We start from the raw sequence: 17,261 nt of genomic DNA, 5'->3' as shown, positions 1-17,261 counted from the left end.
CTCTCTCTCTCGCTCTCTCTCTCGCTCTCGCGCTCTCGCGCTCTCTCTGCCACATTTGAACTGTACACATTTAATCTGTACTGTCATCCCAGAGGCAGCTCTAGATGTATCCTTTATTTGCAAAGATCGGAACTAGGTTTCAGGACCCACACGCACTTGCCCTGACACTCTGAAGAGAAGCAGACTCGGGACTTGAACCAGATCTTTGGTCTCCAAAGCCACCACCTGTCATTATATTGTTGCTCTGGGTGCCATCAGGTTGGGGCTACTATCCGCCCCCCACGGGAGGGCAGGCAAGTCCCCACAGCCCACGCATCACTGCAGACTTGAGGGCGAGACCACGCCAGGCCAGTAGAGGGCTGGTGCAGGGGGCGTGGAGGCCCCGAGGCCGCAGGGAGCCCCGCGCTCCTGGAGCAGGAGTGGGGGCGGCTCTGAGGGAGTGTCCTGAGGGTCCCGTGAGGGGGCGGAAGCCAGCCTGGGGGGTGATGCTCCTGGGGCCGTGGAGAGCCCCGGTTGCGTCTGCAGGTCAGAAGATGCTACTGCAGGGCTGTGAGCGGGTAGGGAGGTGCTTCGTGCTTCCCGCCGTGCCCCCCCACCAAATAAAAGGCAGAGAAAAAACCTGAAGGAGAGCAAGAGTGGAAGCAGCGGATGGTGAGTGTAGCTCTCTGGGTGGGGCGGTGCAGGGGGTCACGGGGACGGCCCCAGAAGCCCCCAGTGTGCCCTCTCTGGGGACGCATTTCCAGGAACGTCTGTCCAGTTGGAGCAAGGTCCTGCCGAATGGTTGTTATTACTGTTAGGTCCACCACCAATATCACCAGCAGCCTTAGCTGGGACATCTTTCACGTGAAGCTATTTTGCAAAAACACACATCAGCTGCCACCCTTTAGGGCCCTAGGGCCGTTGCTGTGGCTTCTGGGTGGCCCAGAGCCTTCCCTCAGGTGCCCTCAGGGGGCCTCCTCCTCTCATCCCACCGGAAATGCCCTCCTGTGTTGGACTCCTAATGTTCTCTTCATCATGACTTGTTCCTTTTTTTTTCTAATAGACATTTCTAAGAGCAAGGTTTCAGGTTCACAGCAAAACTGGTGAGTTTCCGCTGACATGCTGTTATCATGCAAAGTCATTTGCCTTTGGGTCTACTTTTAAAATTGTGCATTCTGTAGGTTTGGACACTTGTTAGGGACGTGAATCCACCATTTGGGTGTCACACGGAGTCATTTCACGGCACTGACAGTCCTGCGCTCTGCCTCTTCATACCTCCCTTCGCACTAACCCCTGGCAACCACCAATATGTTCTTTTCTTTTTTTGTTTATCTTATGTATTGATTCATCGTTTACTGTCACTTTAGCTAACATACAGTGTACAGTGTGCGCTTGGCTTTGGGAGTAGATTCCCAAGATGCATCACTTCCCTACAACACCCAGTGCTCGTCCCAACTAGTGCCTTCTTTGATGCCCATCCCTCATTTCTCCTCCCCTTCCAATCAACCCTGAGATTGTTCTCTGCATTTAAGAGTCTCTTATCACTTGCCTCTCTCTCTGTTTGAAATAATATTTCCCCTTGCCTTCCCCCATGGTCTTCCGTTAAGTTCCTCAAATTCCACAGGAGTGAAAACATGTGATATCTGTCTTTCTCTGACTGACTGACCTCACTCAGCATAATACCCTCCAGTCCCATCCCCATTGCTGCAAATGGCCAGATTTCATTCCTTTTCATTGCCGAGTAGTATTCCGTCGTATATAAATCACATCTTCTTTATCCGTTCATCTCTTGATGGACATGTAGGATTTTTCCATGATTTGGCTACTGTTCAAAGCACTGATATAAACATTGGGGTACATGTGCCCCTATGCATCAGCACTCCTGTATCCTTTGGGTAAATTCCCTGAGAGCTTTGGCTGGGTCGACTGTCTGTAGTTTTGCCTTTTCCAGAATGTCATAGAATTGGAATCCTGTGGGGACGCAGCCTTTTCAGATTGGCCCCTTTCATTTCGTGATACGCATTTAAGGTTCCTCCATGCTCTTTCATGGCTGGAGAACTCATGCTTGTTAGTGCTGGCGAGGACTTCACGTGTGGATGGACCCCAGCTTACTTATCCATCTTCCTGCTGAAAGCTGTCTTGGTTGCTCGTTAATAAAGCTGTTATGAGTATCTGTGGGCAGGTCTTTTGTGTGAACCTGAAGTTTCCAACTCTTTGGGGTAAACACCAAACGGAATGAGTGCAGATCCTATAGCAAGGGTAAGAAACTGCCCCACCGTTTCCCAAAGGGGCTGCTCCACGATACAGTCCCACCGTGACAGGAGAGTGTCCACTGCTCCGCACCCTTGTGGGCGTGTGGTGTTGCCAGTGTTCCGGATCGTGGTCAATCTCAAAGGCGTGTGGTCTTGTGTCACTGTTGTTTTCCTGCGCATTTCCCTTATGACACATGAGGCCGAATGTCTTTCATATGCTGATTTGCTGTCCGCATGCTTTATTTAGGAAGCTGTTGGTTAAGGCTGTTGGCTTATTTTTTAGTGTGTTGCTTGTTGTTTTATGGTTGAAGATAGGACTTTAGCATATATTTTCTCCCAGTCTGTAGCACGTCTTTTTGTTCTCTCTCTCTTTTTTTTAATTGTTTATTTATTGCTGAGAGAGAACCGGACGTGGGGCTGGATCCCACAAACCGTGAGATCATGACCAAAGCTGAAATCGGACGCTCAGCCATCTGAGCCACCCAGGCATCCCATGTCTTTTTGCTCTCTTGATGGAGCAGAATTTTTAAATTTTAAAGAAGTTCAGCTCATCTCTTTTTTCCATGGATCCTGCTTTGGTGTTGCATCTAAAAAAGTCATTGCATGCCCGGTATCCTCTAGATGGTCTCCTGTGTCATCTTCCTGCAGTTTTACAGTTTTGCATTTCACAGTAAGGTCAGCAATCCATTTTGAGTGAATTCTTGAGAGAGGTTTATAGTCTGTGTCTGGGTTCATTTCTTTGTGTGTGGATGGCCAGTTGTTCAATCACCATTGGTTGAAAGAATTATCTCTTCTCCACGGTGTGGCCTTTGGTTCTTTGTCAGAGATGAGTTAACCGTCCTTACGTGGGTGTGTTTCCGGGCTCTCTGTGCTGTTCCATCGCTCCGTCTGTCTCTGCTCTCTCTAGTATTACTTGATTACTGTAGCTTTCGAGGAAGTTGTGAAGTTGGGTTGGTGTCAGGCTTAAGAAGGCTTCTTCTTCTCCCTCAGTATTGACTAGGGTGGTCTGAGTCATTTGCCATATAAATGTTAGAATCCGTTTGCTTATATTCACAAAACAATTTGGGAGAAATTTGATTGGAATTGTGTTGTTTCCTTTTTAACCTCTTATGATATTTTTACATTGGTTGTTACTCTCTTCCCTCACCACTCCCCCCGCCCCCACACTGGAATACAGGCTTCAGGAAGGCAGCTGTATTTGTCTGTTTTGTTCATTGTTGCATCAGGATTGCCTAGAAGAGCACCCAGCACATAATAGGCAATTGCCAAATATTCACTGAGTTAATAAAATGAGGGAATGAATGAAGAAACATACCGCAAAATCCTTGGATGAGAAGGACTGTGAACTCCTTCCACAGTGGAATTGAAGTCATGTCTGCATGTTATACATCGCCGCAAGGAATCTAATATAATGTTTTGCCCACGGTATTTTGGTTTTATTAAGTGGAAGCAATATATTCCATGCCTTGACTCAATAACTTTGCTTAAGTATTTCTTGGTGTCTTGGGAATGTACAGAAACAGGATCTGAGGATTTAAGTTTGAGCTGTTCTTGTTCAAATATTATTGTGTCAACCAAAAGCAATCTTACTGAGCCATCAATCAAAGATAACATGTTCTGAACATTCTAGCCGCTGTGATTGGTAAGATTATTTCTAACCGTCTGATATATACTATGATAAAGAAATGCTGTAGCAACCTCTCATTTATCTAGCAAACTAGTCTTAAAAAGTAAGCTCCCAAAGATGTGTTTTTCACCATCAGTCTTAGAGTAGTACTTTCCAATGAAATTGTACACCGTGATAGAAATACTGTGCCGTCCAGTATGGTAGCTGTTAGGCACATGCAGCTACTGAGTAATTGCGAGATTAAAATTTTAACTTTGATTTTGCTTTATTTAAATTTAAACTTGAATACCCCTGTATGGCTCTGGAGAGCTGAAATTTTAATTGTGCTCTATTTTAGTTACAATTTAAGGGCCACCATTGTGGACAGTGCATGTACAGACTTCCCCTCTGACAGAGACTTAAACCCTTATAGTAGATTGGTCTGAAAGGTCCAGTAAAATTGAAAAGTGCACAAAAAATAATAATAACCAATTCACTAATCACAGAAGATGTGCTACAGTAACCTTTCATCTCCAAAAGAAATTTGATCCCACATTGACATATTTGATTTTATTATCTATTTCCTCACCTGTTGCATCTTCATTGCATTTTCCTGAGGTGTGCTCATTTTGTTCTAAAAACCAGATCTTTGATTTACTAGACTTCTTTGGTTTGATAATCACATTGTTTGACTGTTTACCGATTCACATATTCTGACTTTATTTCTTTATTTTTAATTAGCTTTTCCAACTTCCAGATGGCCATTCATTGTGTTCTCAAACACTTTTTGAGTGTATGCTTAATTTGCTCAATGTTCTTTATTTTGAAGAAGGAAAACATTCAGAGTGTGGGCATTCTCTAAGTATGAATACATGTCACCATTATTGACAGAACCAGGTTTTGGATTCTTTGATAATCTCTGTTGATTTCTAGTTTCCACTTTCACTGATTTCTGCTTTAATTCTTACTGTTTCTTTTCTTCTTTTGACTTTGGGTTTTATTTGATTTTATTTTTCTTCTTTCCTTAGGTGAAAATTTAGGTCATTGATTTTAGATCTTTCTTCTTTTCTAATATATGCTTCCAATACTAGAAATTTTCTTCTGAACACTGCTTTCCTTGCATCTCATAAACTTGTATACATTATGTTTTCATTATAATTTAGTTAATAATATTTTTTATCTTGTCTTGAATTTCCTTTGATCCGTGTGTTATTTACAAGTGTGTTGTTTCATCCTCACAGACTTTGAGATTTTCCACTTACCTTCTTGTTATTGATTTCTACTTTAATTCTCTTGTGGTCTGAGAGTGCACATTGTAGGATTTCTAATCTTTTAAATAATTTAAAATATGTGTTATGGCTCAGAATGTGGTCTGTCTTGGCGAATGTTCCATGAGTGCTTGGAAGCAGTGTATGTTCTGCTGTTGTTGGATGAAGTCGTCCACAGAGGTCTTACATCCAGTTGATGGATGGTGTTGCAGAGTTCACTGCGTCCTTACTGATTGTCTACCTGTTGGGTCTCTCCATTTCTGGCAGTGGGTGCTGAAATCTCCAACCAGGAGAGTGGGTTCATCTGTTTCTGTCGGTTTTTGTCCCACAGAATTTGATGCTCTGCTATTAGGTGCATACATGTTAAGAATCATTATGTTTTTTCAGAGAGCTGACACCTTTATCATTATGTATGGTCTCTCTTCATCCCTGATAAATTTACTTTGAAGTCTGTTCTGTCTGAAATTAATATAGCTACTCCTGCTTTCTTTTGATTACTGTTAGCATGGTACATTATTTTTCTATCCATTTAGTTTTAATCTATATGTGTGTTATATGTAAAGTGGATTTCTTGTATACAATTTACAGTTGGGTCTTGTGTTTCAATCTATCCTGATAATCTTTGCCTCTTAATTAGTTCATTTAGACCATTGACACTCAAAGTGATTATTGATATTAATTATTGATATTTGACACTCAAAGTGATTATTGATATTCATATTTGATTAACATCTACTGTATTTGTTCTTGTTTTCTAGTTGTTGCTCTTGTTCTTTGTTCTTATTTTTGTCCTTTACTCTTTTTCTGCCTCTTGTGGTTTTAAATGGGCATGCTATGAGTCCATTTCCTGTCCTGTTTAGCATATAACATATATTTTTTAAACATTTTTTAGTTGTGGTCCTAGAGTTTATAATGTGCATTTATAGCGAATCCAAGTGCACTCTGAACTATCACCATCACTAGCTATTCTCTGTGGGCCATACTACGCCCCCTGAGAAATAACACGGATGGAGGAAGCATTGATGTGCCAGTGAGGACATAGATATTGTAGTCATGTAGCCTCAGTGTTGATCTTAGTGAGTCCATTTGTTAGCGTCTACAATGTTGAACAAATTTGTTATTTTAATGGCTCTTTCCTTTAAATGGGAATATTAAGTCTCATTTTATATGTCAGTTACTAGGATAGGAACAATAAATAGGGAAAAACAGTGGCACCTGGAGGGTTCAGTCACTTGAGCATCTAACTCTTGATTTTGGCTCATAGGATTGAGCCCCAGGTCAGGCTCCATGCTGCTTGGGAATCTCTCTCTCTCTCTCTCTGCCCTTCTCCCTTACTCTTGGGCTTTCTCTCTTTCTAAATAAATAAATAAAGCAAAACACACAGCACATTACTTGCCACATAGGTGGAGCCCTAGACAAAGTAATTATTATTTTCTATGGATTTATGTGCATAATAGTATCCATAATACTCTAATTAATATGCCACCTGTGAGCAAATAAAGTCTATTGGGTTTTGAAGTGACCCAATATGTATCTCTCCATTTCCTTACTTCTTTTTCTCCCTTTTCCCTTTTCCCCACATTCTATATTCCGAATGAACTGTAAAACACAAACAAAAAAAGTAACTCACGTAGTGGACTTATGTATCCTTTTTAAAATCACTGATAAAATCAGTTTTGGAGACAGTGGAAGGTTTGTGCAGGTGAGTGGTTTTCCTAAAAGTGGACCCCAATTTAGACCCAGGCACTGCGTTGCAAGAGCTGCTGGGCCCCTGACCGTCACCACCAGGGGCGGCCACCAGTGGGAAGGGCTGTGCCGGGCATGCCTGGTTCTGAGTCCAGACTCCCAGACCAGTTATTCCCTCCCCGGAAGGACCAGTGAGGGGCAGGATCTGTGCTCCTGGTTCCCGCCATGCTGAAGAAACCGTAAGTGGGCGAGAAGCATCTCCCACTAACACTACTGGCTCAGGCTTCAGGCAGGGACCTGCCAGGAGGACAAGTGTCATCTCCATCTGACATCACTACTAAGATTCTATTAGGGAGGAAGACACGAAATGTTGGTAACTTACTGTTTGAGTGAATTAAAATTAGTATAAAATGCAAAAAATGTGAACATTCTTCAGATTTTAAAGACAAGGGCATTCACAGTGTTGAACGTTTAAAGCTTCTGTGAGGAAGTTTCAGAACAAAAAGAGCTTCTGATGCTGGTACAGCCACACTCAGGAATGGTCTTAAATATAGTCATGGTCACTGATCATCTGGAACAGGCTGGATAATCACAGTGCGTTCTTAAGTCGCCCTCCGAAATCACACCCCTGCTTCCTCCTGCTGTAAAATTCACCCGAAGCCTGACTGGCTAACGGCATGGGTGTGCAGTGGCGCTCACCCCTTCCGTGACAGTGTGTGGGGAGTGTGCATAGTTGGCGCTCTACCCAGGCTGCCCTTGTTCTGCTCTGCTGGCTGTGACATTGGCCCACGCTGTCCAGGTCACAAAATCCACAGAGAATTCGACAAAAGATAAATTTGTTTGCATCATGCAAATGGGGGAAGGCGTAGAAAAAGTCTCTTCCTTGGAAGTCCACCCTCTGTGCCTCCAGACAACCTTCAGTCGGCCTCCATCAGCCTCCAGTCAACATCCAGTTAGCCTCCTCTTAGCCTCCATTCAACTTTCAGTCAGCTTCCTACTTAGCTTCCATGAATCTCCTATCAGCCTCCCATCAGCCTCCACTTAGCCTCCATAAGCCTCCAGTCAGCCTTCAGTCAGCCTCCAGCTGACATCCAGTAAGACTCCGTTTAGCCTCCACCAGCCTTTAGTTTGCCTCCATTTAGCTGCCATCAGTCTCCTGTCAACTTTGAGTCAGCCTCGGTTGACCTCCTGTCAACCTCCAGTCATCCTCCACTTAGTCTCCATCAGCCTATAGTCAGACCTCCATCAGCATCAAGTCAGCCTCTGCCTTGCCTCCATCAGCCTCCACTCAACTTCTAGACAATCTCTAGTCAGCCTTCATTTAGTTTCCATCAATCTCCACTCAGCCTCTAGTCAACTTTTAGTCAGCCTCCACTCAGCCTCTAGTCAGCCTCCAGTCGGCCTCCACTCGGCCTTCATCAGCCACCAGACAGCCTCCAGTCAATGCCCAGTCCACCCTAGCCAGCCTCCCACTGATGACTTCCAAGCCTTTCCTTTCTTCCCATGCACCCACAGCGAGGGCTCAGGGGACACGGACGTGTCCTGAAGGCACTGTGGTAGGACCCGGGATTTGGGAGAAGCTGGGGCTCAGTCTTCTTGGTGGACTATGATGACTGAATGGCGCCATAACTAACAAGGTGTGGGCATCTAGCTTTCACCTTAGCGAAGTATCAGGGGTCAAAAGGACAGCCTTTTGAAACGACCCGTGAGCAATACGCAGGTGACCAGGGACGAGTTTTATAGCCATGAGAACTGCATATTGAAGCCTGGACTTACTGGGGTTTAGGAAGACGGGCAATTCCTGTGGCTGGCACGTTAACCCAGTGTCCCTTCAGACCAGCACGTTGAGGAGGCCCAGGGCCTGAGCCAGGTGTAGCGGGGATGGGATAAAAAGAAGCAGGTGCAAATCTCCTGGAGAAAGAACCTCTTCGTTTGTTTGGCTTTTCAGGAGATTCTGGGAGAAGTTTGATTTTCACAGCATCACAGATAATCATGCAGCGAGACTTCCTGTGGTCCCAGGCATGTGGTGGGGGATGGCCTGGCTTGGGGCGGGTTCCTGGTGGGTTCTGAGGTTCTAAGGAAATAAAAAGCAGAATCTGACTTCTATAAAAGTTCTAGAAAAGCTGTGAGTGTCGTGTGTTTCTGAAGCATCACCGAGAAGACTCGAAGGAGAAGAATGTTCCTCGAACAAACAACGCTTCGGGAAGGAAACAGAGGAGGATAGAAGTAAATCAGTTGCGAAATGAAATGCCTGTTTCACCTCATGAGCCGAATGGCGCTTCGCCCTGGTGGTTGCCAGCTAGCCCCCTTGCAAAGGGCCCTGGGTTCCCATGGGGCAAGCTTGCACCCGCTGTGTGGGGACTCGTTATTCGGCAGGAGAAACGGTCTGAGTGCTCGGACATTTATGCATCTCTTAATTCCCATTTCGCTTTTTTTTAATTCTTTAAAGTGTATTTATTTATGTTGAAAGAGACAGAGACAGTGCAAGGAGGGGAAGGTCGAGAGAGAGGGAGATACAGAATCCCAAGCAGGCTCCCTGCTGCCAGCCCAGAGCCAGATGCGGGGCTCAAACTCGGGAACCTTGAGGTCATGACCTGAGCCGAAACCAAGAATCAGATGCTTAACCAATCGAGCCACCCAGTGCCCTTCCGTTTGATTTTTTGGTTCCTGTGACTTTAATGGGTAGCTTGTATTTTAATTTTAATTTGTATTGAATGTTTATTTACTGACGTTTAGTTGAGACACAGTGTTACATTAGTTTCAGGTGTACCACATGGTGATGGGGCCGTACGCTGTGTCACGACAAGTGACACCTGTCACCGTGCTCCGCTGTTATGTTCCCATCCACTGCATGCCCAGTGCTGTGCCTTCCATCCCTGTGACGCATTCCTTCCATGACCCAAGCCCTTACCTCCCTCCCCGCTTCACCCGCTTTGCCCATCCCCCACTCCCTGCCCCTCAGGCAGCCGCCAGTGTGTTCTGGGTATTTATGTGTCTATTTCCGCTTTTTCAATTGCTCGTTTTGTTTTTCAGGTTCCACATGAGTGATGTCATGTGGTATTTGTGTTTCTATGTCTTACTCCTTTCATTCAGCATAATACCTTCTAAATCCATCCACGTTGCAAACGGCAAGATTTCATTCTTTTTAATGGCCAAGTAATATTCCATTTTATGGGCAGCTTTTATAAATATATACATTGATGTACACGTTTTTTATTCTTATTTATAGCAAGTGTATACTAATGCCACTATAGTTCTGCACTTTGTTTTTCCATTTGGGTATAATTCTCTATCAGTAACTATCTAGTTCTTTCAAATGCTGACTTTACTTTCCAATACTTCCTTCCTCATTTATATAACCTGTCGTTCATCAGGAGGCATTTCGAGTATGTCATTTTGGGGATTATTGTATTTATTTCTACTATGCTCTGTATCGTTTACATATCTAGTGATATAGGTGTTAGAATTTTCATAGGGTAACTTTCTAGCTGAAGAATTATTAGGTTGAAAGTACATGCATGTACGTTTTGGAGAGACACTGCCAATTCTTTCCAAAAGTACTTTACCAATTTACTAATTTTCCTCACGTCTTGATTGTAACAGGGTAAAGGCTGACTTTCCGGCCAGCCGGTAGGACAGAGGAAACATTGCACCTTGTTGTGATTTTCATCTTCTCGCTAAAATTGGAAGTAGGATCAAACCCTTTTTTTTTAATAACCCTCTTCTTACCTGGAAATTTCCTTTTCTTCCTTTCCATCTTTTGTTTCTTTTCTGTTCCTTTTTTTAAGTTGTATTACTTCTTCATTTTTGGTTTTTATAGATTGTTTTTAAGGGTCATAGTTTTTGTCATAGGCATTCAAGAATTCCCACTAAATGGGGCACCTATAGGCTCAACTGTGGATCATCTGGCTCTTGATTTTGGCTCAGGTCATGGTCTCATGATCCTGGAATCAGGCTTGTGTCCGGCTCCAGTCTGACCATGGGGCCTGTTTGGGATCCTCTCTCTCTCTCTCTCTCTCTCTCTCTCTCTCTCTCCCTCCCCTTCTGCCCCTCTCCCCTGCTTGCATGCTCACTCTCTCTCAAAATAAAAAGATAATCATTAAAAAATTCCTGCTAACTTGTCATTTGACTTGATGGTGTTTTTCACCACACCCAAACACTGAATTTACCCATATCTATCAATCCATTTCTTCACGGCTTCCTGATTTTGTTTCCCATTTACAACTGTCTACACCAAAATTACAAATATTTTTATTTATTTATTTATTTATTTATTTTACTTTTTAGCATTTTCTGCTGTACTTGACTATCATTTTGGTGAACAGAAGAAAGAAGAAATATAGATTTATTTTTTCCAAAGAGCTGACCAGTTTTCACAAGATTATTTATTGAATGATTCCCTTTCTTCCTACTCTCAGAAAACCCTCCTCTAATGTCAACTATATTTTCATATTATTGTGGATACATATCCTGTTTAATTTATTTGTCTGTAGAAATCCAACAGGTTTCAATTGTGGATAAAACTGACTTTCACCCAGGGCGCCTGGGGGCTCAGTCAGTTAAGTGTCCGACTTTGGCTCAGGTCATGAGCTCACACTCCATGAGTTCAAGCCGCGAGTCGGGCTCTGTGCTGACAGCTCGGCTCCTGGAGCCTGCTTTGGATTATGTGTCTCCCTCTCTCTTTGCCCCTCCCCCACCTGCACTCTGTCTCTCTCTCTCTCTCAAAAATAAATAAATATTAAAAAAAAAACCCCAACTCTCACACAATATCTGACTTTGGAGCCTCAGCATTTCCTTGACATGCATTGCTGAGCGAGCAACAGCATCTTCTGATCGGCAGCAAAGCACACGCTCTTTCCTTCCCTGCAAGTGCAGCATGAGAATTAGGTGAAGTTCCCAATGCAAAATGACTTACAGAAGCGGCCAGGAGAGATGCAGCCCCCGGAGAGGCCCTCTGCAGAGCTCGGGGCACACTGGCCCCGATCTGGAAGGCTGGCTAATCATCTACCCAGCCGACATCCAGGTGCTTACCTCGGGCAGGTGCGCACGAGACATCTGATGACTTTGCAAACGGACATTCCTAGTTCAATAAAGAAGAGCTTTAATAAGAAAACAGGAACCCCCCACGATTTATCTACCCTTTTCAGGCAGCTTGCAAACCAATGAATGATGAAGCAAGAGAAAGGAGGTACTTTCTCTGTAGTTTGCCGTGTCTGTGTATTAGGAGGGAAACCAAAGCAGCGGTCTGATCAGTTCTCGTGTTCTCTGGACTTAGTGAAGCTGGGGCTGATGACTTTGCTGATGAAAATTAGGAAGTCCTCCAGCTGCGACGGTCACTCTTGCCCGAAGGGTTGGTGTCCCAGCCTCAGGGGCCCGCAGCCGTGTCCTAAATCTGGGGGGCAGGGGCGGGGGGAGCAGGAGTGGCTTTGGAGTCGGGAACAGCTGTCAGAGAACAGTGTTTAGACACGAAACCCAGAAGAATAAAAAGTAAGACAGTGGGCCAGAGCGGAGACATGTTGGGGTGATGGTGGAGTTGGGGTGCACGAGCACTCAGTGTCAGGGGTGGGTCTTGTGCTGCACAGTGAAAATGCCCCAGAGAACCCCTGAGTCACCAGAAAAGGATCAGAGAGCAGCAGAGGTGAAGTATGGTTCTTTTCATTCTTTGCTTCATTAACTTGGCCTGTCTTTTCTGCATCGTTTCTGTGGGTCGTGTGTTTAAAAGACATGAATTGGTGAGTGTTACAAACTCCTGATGGGCGCTAGCCGGATCCCCACTTCCTAGAGGACAACACAGCACCGAGAGGCTGAGTAGACCATCAGAAGTCACACAGGTCACGTTATTTCCGTGAATGGCCAATGCCAGGGTGCAGGGCTCAGCGGGCTGCTCTGAGTCCGCCGGAGCCCCGGGGACACCTCCGCATTCTCCAGGAGCAGTTGGTCTCCGAGACGTGATGCTGATGGTCTCCAGGGCTTGATGAGAAGGTTTCCTTAAGGTGTAAAATGAAGTCTGTTTTTTTTTCTAGGTTTAGTACTTGAACTGGTGACCTTGTCAAGTGTGGAAACCCCTTCCATAGAGTTGAGCACAGGCTGACTCGGGGTTAATTTAAATGCAAACACGATGAAAGCCACCGCCTTAGCAGTTCTGTAGTTCCGCGTTTGTCTGTTCCTTGATAGAACTGTGAACTTCAGCAGGTGGCCTTTTAGAGGACACAGCGATTCCCAGGTCATTCCTGCAGAGCCCTGCGGGAGAGGTGCCCCCCCCTGAGATGCAGGACAAAAATTCCAGGTATTTTACCTTTCCACTGCCAGGGGGTCTTGGGCCCAGGGGGTCTACCCCCCATGGTGCTGATGGCTTCCTTGATAATTCACCGGTTCACCCTCTTCCCCCCCAGCAAAGCTTAATCTCTGAATGTCCAATAAGCTGGCCTCCCCTTTCCTTTTTCCCTCCCACCCCCAGCCCTACTGTGCCCTAGAGTCCTGTTTGTCCCTTTACCCAAGATCTAAGAAGTGGTCCCCGCCCCCCACCCCAGCCTGTCATTCCACAGCCTGCAGACGTTAGGACTCACCCAGGACCGCCCAGCCCAACACAGAAGTGAGGCACACACACAGCAGCCCCGCTGAATGAGACTCGGGCTCCCGGTCAGAGGCACACCGAGAACAGGGAGCACGCATCAACCTCTGAGTACCTAATCAGTGCCTAACTCAGTGTAGGAAATCACCAACGTGACTTTGGGGAAAATCAACCCAGTCGTGAAGCTGGGAGTTTGGCCTCAGAGAGTTCTAAGCGACAGATAGACGGTTGTGCAGAGACAATTCATTGTATTCTCAATTTATTGCAACATCGAATAAGGGTGTAAAAAGTTGTCCGTAACCCCATAATCCAGCAGCGACACTGACACTATTTATGTGAGAATGTGCACAGATTCTATAAACTTGACCGGAGCAGAAAGATAGGAAGATGCAATCAGGGTCCCGCCTGCAGCCTTCTCCCCAAAGACAGCCGCCCGTGGCCGCCCGCGATGGCTCTGGCTTCCTCCAGGGACATTTGCTACGTGCAGACCAGGCTTTTTAACATGGACACAGTTGGGATCACACCGTCTATTAAGCACGTTATAAATTCAATCCATTTTGGAAACCCGTGTAGTATAAACCATCAAAGTGCAGGTTCCGAGCATATTCTGATTTTGTCCGAATCCCTGTTCTGCTTCCCGGCCAGGTTGCCTTGGAAACAGAAGCAACCACTCTGCCTCTCTGTCCTCACCCTTGAGATGGGAGCGGTATGACACCCACGTCACAGAACTGCAGTCAGTGATGTCAATAAGGCATCGTAGGGGCACCTGGGGGCTCAGTCCTTCAAGTGTCAGACCCTTGACTTCGGCTCAGGTCATGATCTCAAGGTTCGTGGGATCGAGCCCCATGCCGGGCTCTGCACTGACAGCCTGGAACCTGCTTGGAATTCTCTCCATCCTTCTCTCTCTGCTCGCTCACTTTCTCTCTCTCAAAATAAATAAATAAATTTTTAAAAAATTAAATAATGTGCTATACAGAAGATGTTATCCACAGTCTCAGGAACTCAAGAAAAAAATGCTTTATTATGATTATCATTAGCACATAATTATGTTTTTTCTCTTCTCTTCAAATATACAAATATTTTTAAAAACATTACCCTGAATTAATTGGTAAACATTTTAATGATTTATTTTTATTGTTGTCTGTTTTTTCTGTATATTGGTGCTCTTACCCTCAAACTGCACTGTACAGACATATGTATTGATCCATGTTGGGGAGGTGCCTACACGAAGCTTCCAGAAGGCTCACTCGTTAAACCTGATGGCTCATTTTCAGTGCTGGTGGACGTGGCGGCCACCTCCTGGCTCTGCGCCAGTGCGCACTTTCCCAGAGCGTCCCATTGCCAAGGATTTTCCAACACCTGTTACTACCAGGTCTTAAAAATATTTGTCTAAAAGGCAAAAGGCAGTCCCTCGATTTTGCCTCTTTTACAATACTTTTATTGGTTTTGATGCTACTTTTGCTCTGCAGATATTTTTAGTGTTTTTATGAGTCAGATTTTCCTGTTTCCAGAGTGCTTTGCTTAGAAAGGCCTTCCTGCTACCCTAGTAAATTGTCTTGTGCTTTCCTCTGGGTGAATTTTAAGTGTCACAGTTCTCCATCAAGTGTCACATCATATTCAAGTGTGAAAGCAGTTTTGCAAATGATGGTTAGGATTGCAATGTGGTCTTCTTGCTGGACCCCCTGCACCTGCAGTGACATCTGAGTCTGTGTTGTGTCCGTGAGCCCTCTCCTTCATATTCTGGGGTAAATGACCCTCTGTTCGTGCCCTGGGGACTCCCTGTGTTCCTGGAGGCACGTCCTGAAGCACCTCTACCCACATCCCGTGGGAGGATGTCGATGGGAAGAGCTCAGAGATGCGTCTCTTCCGGCCTCGGCCTCGGCTCCCCGAGGAGGAGCAGGTGCCTGAGAACAAACAAGACAGAAGGGACGCCAGGCGCGGGGACGTCTTCTGGTCAGGAGGTGTAACTGTCCTTTCTCCCTCTGTTTCCAGTCAGGCATGATCAGAACCCAAGAAGCCGATTACTTCCTGAAGCCGCTTCCCTCCCAGCTGGCGGGGACACTCGGGGACGCCGCCGGGGCTGGGCCCCCATCCCACATACTGTACAAGAGGTCCGCGGACCAGCGGGCTCCGGGGGCTCCCCAGGCGGTCATGACCCCGAGGGACCGGGAGCTGGGGACTCCGCACCTTCACGGCGGCTCGACCCTCCGGCACCCACAGAAGCAGCATTTCTGTGGCAGACGCAAGAAATGTACGTAAGGGCGATTCTCTCTGTGCATTTAACCTTTCGGGCCTTTGTAGAGACAATGAGATGTTTGAATTTTCTTCCAAGAAGTCCGCCCGCGAGGTGGAATGACTGGGCTGTCCTCCCTGAACTTACGCGTTGATTCCATCGTCTGGCTGTTCAGTGTGCAGAGGTCTCTCGTGATGGACAGACAGACAGCCGTAGGTTTTTTGTTCCAAAGAATTGTTCCCTGGGCAAATGAGAGGACATACTGCCCAGAGTGCAGAACCCACTGGAAATCTAAAAGACCCCAGCATGTCCTCTCAGTAATTCTATAGTTTTGAGGTCTAGATTTATGAAAGCCCACATAGTTTTCGGCGAGGTGATTTGTCTCCATGCATATTTCTATACTTTACTCCACCACTTCAAAAGGACAGGCTACGCATGACATAATTTAGCTACGATTTATCACCAGCGCTTTGTGGAATCCTTTCTTGTGTGCTGAGTGCTCAGGAGATGATGTGATATTTGCATTTTATGTGGGAGCCTCTTGAAGCTCAGTGTTTTCTGGAATCGCCCTCACCCCCTCAGCTTCCTCTCCGGCACCACCTTATTTGTTAAACTGTCCCCCACTGGGACTCGGCAAAGCCCATCTGCTCCCAGCCCATCTTCCCCTGCCGGTCCCCTGGGCGGCTGGACCCGGCACCCTAGGTTGGAGAGGGTCACATTGCGGGTGGAATAGAGTGGATGGCCCCAATCACGTGGCACTTACAGCAGGACAGCAGGTACCATTAACCTGTCAGCACCCGTGTGTCATCTGGACTCCTATTATCCTGAAAATAAAAGCCATATGCTATATTCAAGCAAGAAACTTCAATCCAAATTGACTAAGTCAGTGGGCTCAGTCTGCCAGAAGAGCAGGGCTGGGGCCGGAGAGGGGTGAACAGGGAGTCTGAGAAAGTCGGGGAGACCAAGGTTGGGTGGGTGTAGGAACAAGACCTACTTGTCAGTATCAGCCATTGCAGCTGCACAGACAGGGAGAAGCAGAGGGGAAGGTGGCAGGGGATGGGACCAGGCAGGGTAGGGACCCAGAGGCGGGCCTCAGGCGTGGACAAGGTCAGAGCCAGAATTTTGTCCAAGACAGATTCTGTGTCAGGGACAAAAATCCAAGCGCCTGGATCCTGGCAGTGCTGTCTTCACCTGTTCAACAGGTTGCACTGGGTTCAAAGCCACTGAGAAACTCCAGCAGTGTGGACACTGCTGAAATGAACTGGGGTGATCAGGGCCAGGCAGGCCAGTAACAGCTAGGACACAGCCAGCACCCAGGCCGTGAGGTCACCCTGTTTGCCTTGGCCGTGGGTGTGTGTGTGTGTGCACCTACGTGCTGCCTGGACAGCCTCTTCAGAATCTCAAGAGTGGGGATTGAAAAGAAACTGTACAGGAAGTCTCTTATTTGAAAAATGGGGGCTCTTGTATTTATCAGAAAACTAGAGAAGGAACGTGCCACCCAGTGCCTCTTAGAAGACATTAGTGAAGTCCCAAGGGTTCAGCTTTGCTTTCATTTCCCTTGCCTTTGAGGATGTGTCAAGTAGGAGATTGCTGCGGTGGAGGTCTAGGAGGTTTTTCCCTACTTTCTCCTCGAGGGTTTTGATGGTTTCCTGTCTCACATTCAGGT

At 46.1% G+C, this 17,261-nt stretch overlaps 1 protein-coding gene across 1 annotated transcript in view; it reads left to right on the top strand.

Moving 5' to 3' along the window:
- ADAMTS16 (ADAM metallopeptidase with thrombospondin type 1 motif 16) overlaps positions 1-17,261 on the top strand; it is a 143,236-nt gene that overhangs the window by 28,128 nt on the left and 97,847 nt on the right. The window contains exon 4 of the mRNA XM_029941294.1: positions 15,355-15,613. Within this exon, the coding sequence (XP_029797154.1) occupies positions 15,355-15,613 (259 nt within the window). The remainder of the gene's footprint in view (positions 1-15,354; positions 15,614-17,261) is intronic.

Source organism: Suricata suricatta, chromosome 6 (assembly GCF_006229205.1).
Source record: "Suricata suricatta isolate VVHF042 chromosome 6, meerkat_22Aug2017_6uvM2_HiC, whole genome shotgun sequence".
NCBI classification, from domain to species: Eukaryota; Metazoa; Chordata; class Mammalia; order Carnivora; family Herpestidae; genus Suricata; species Suricata suricatta.
Note: the sequence above shows the minus strand (reverse complement) of the source record. Positions and strands in the feature narration are given on the sequence as shown.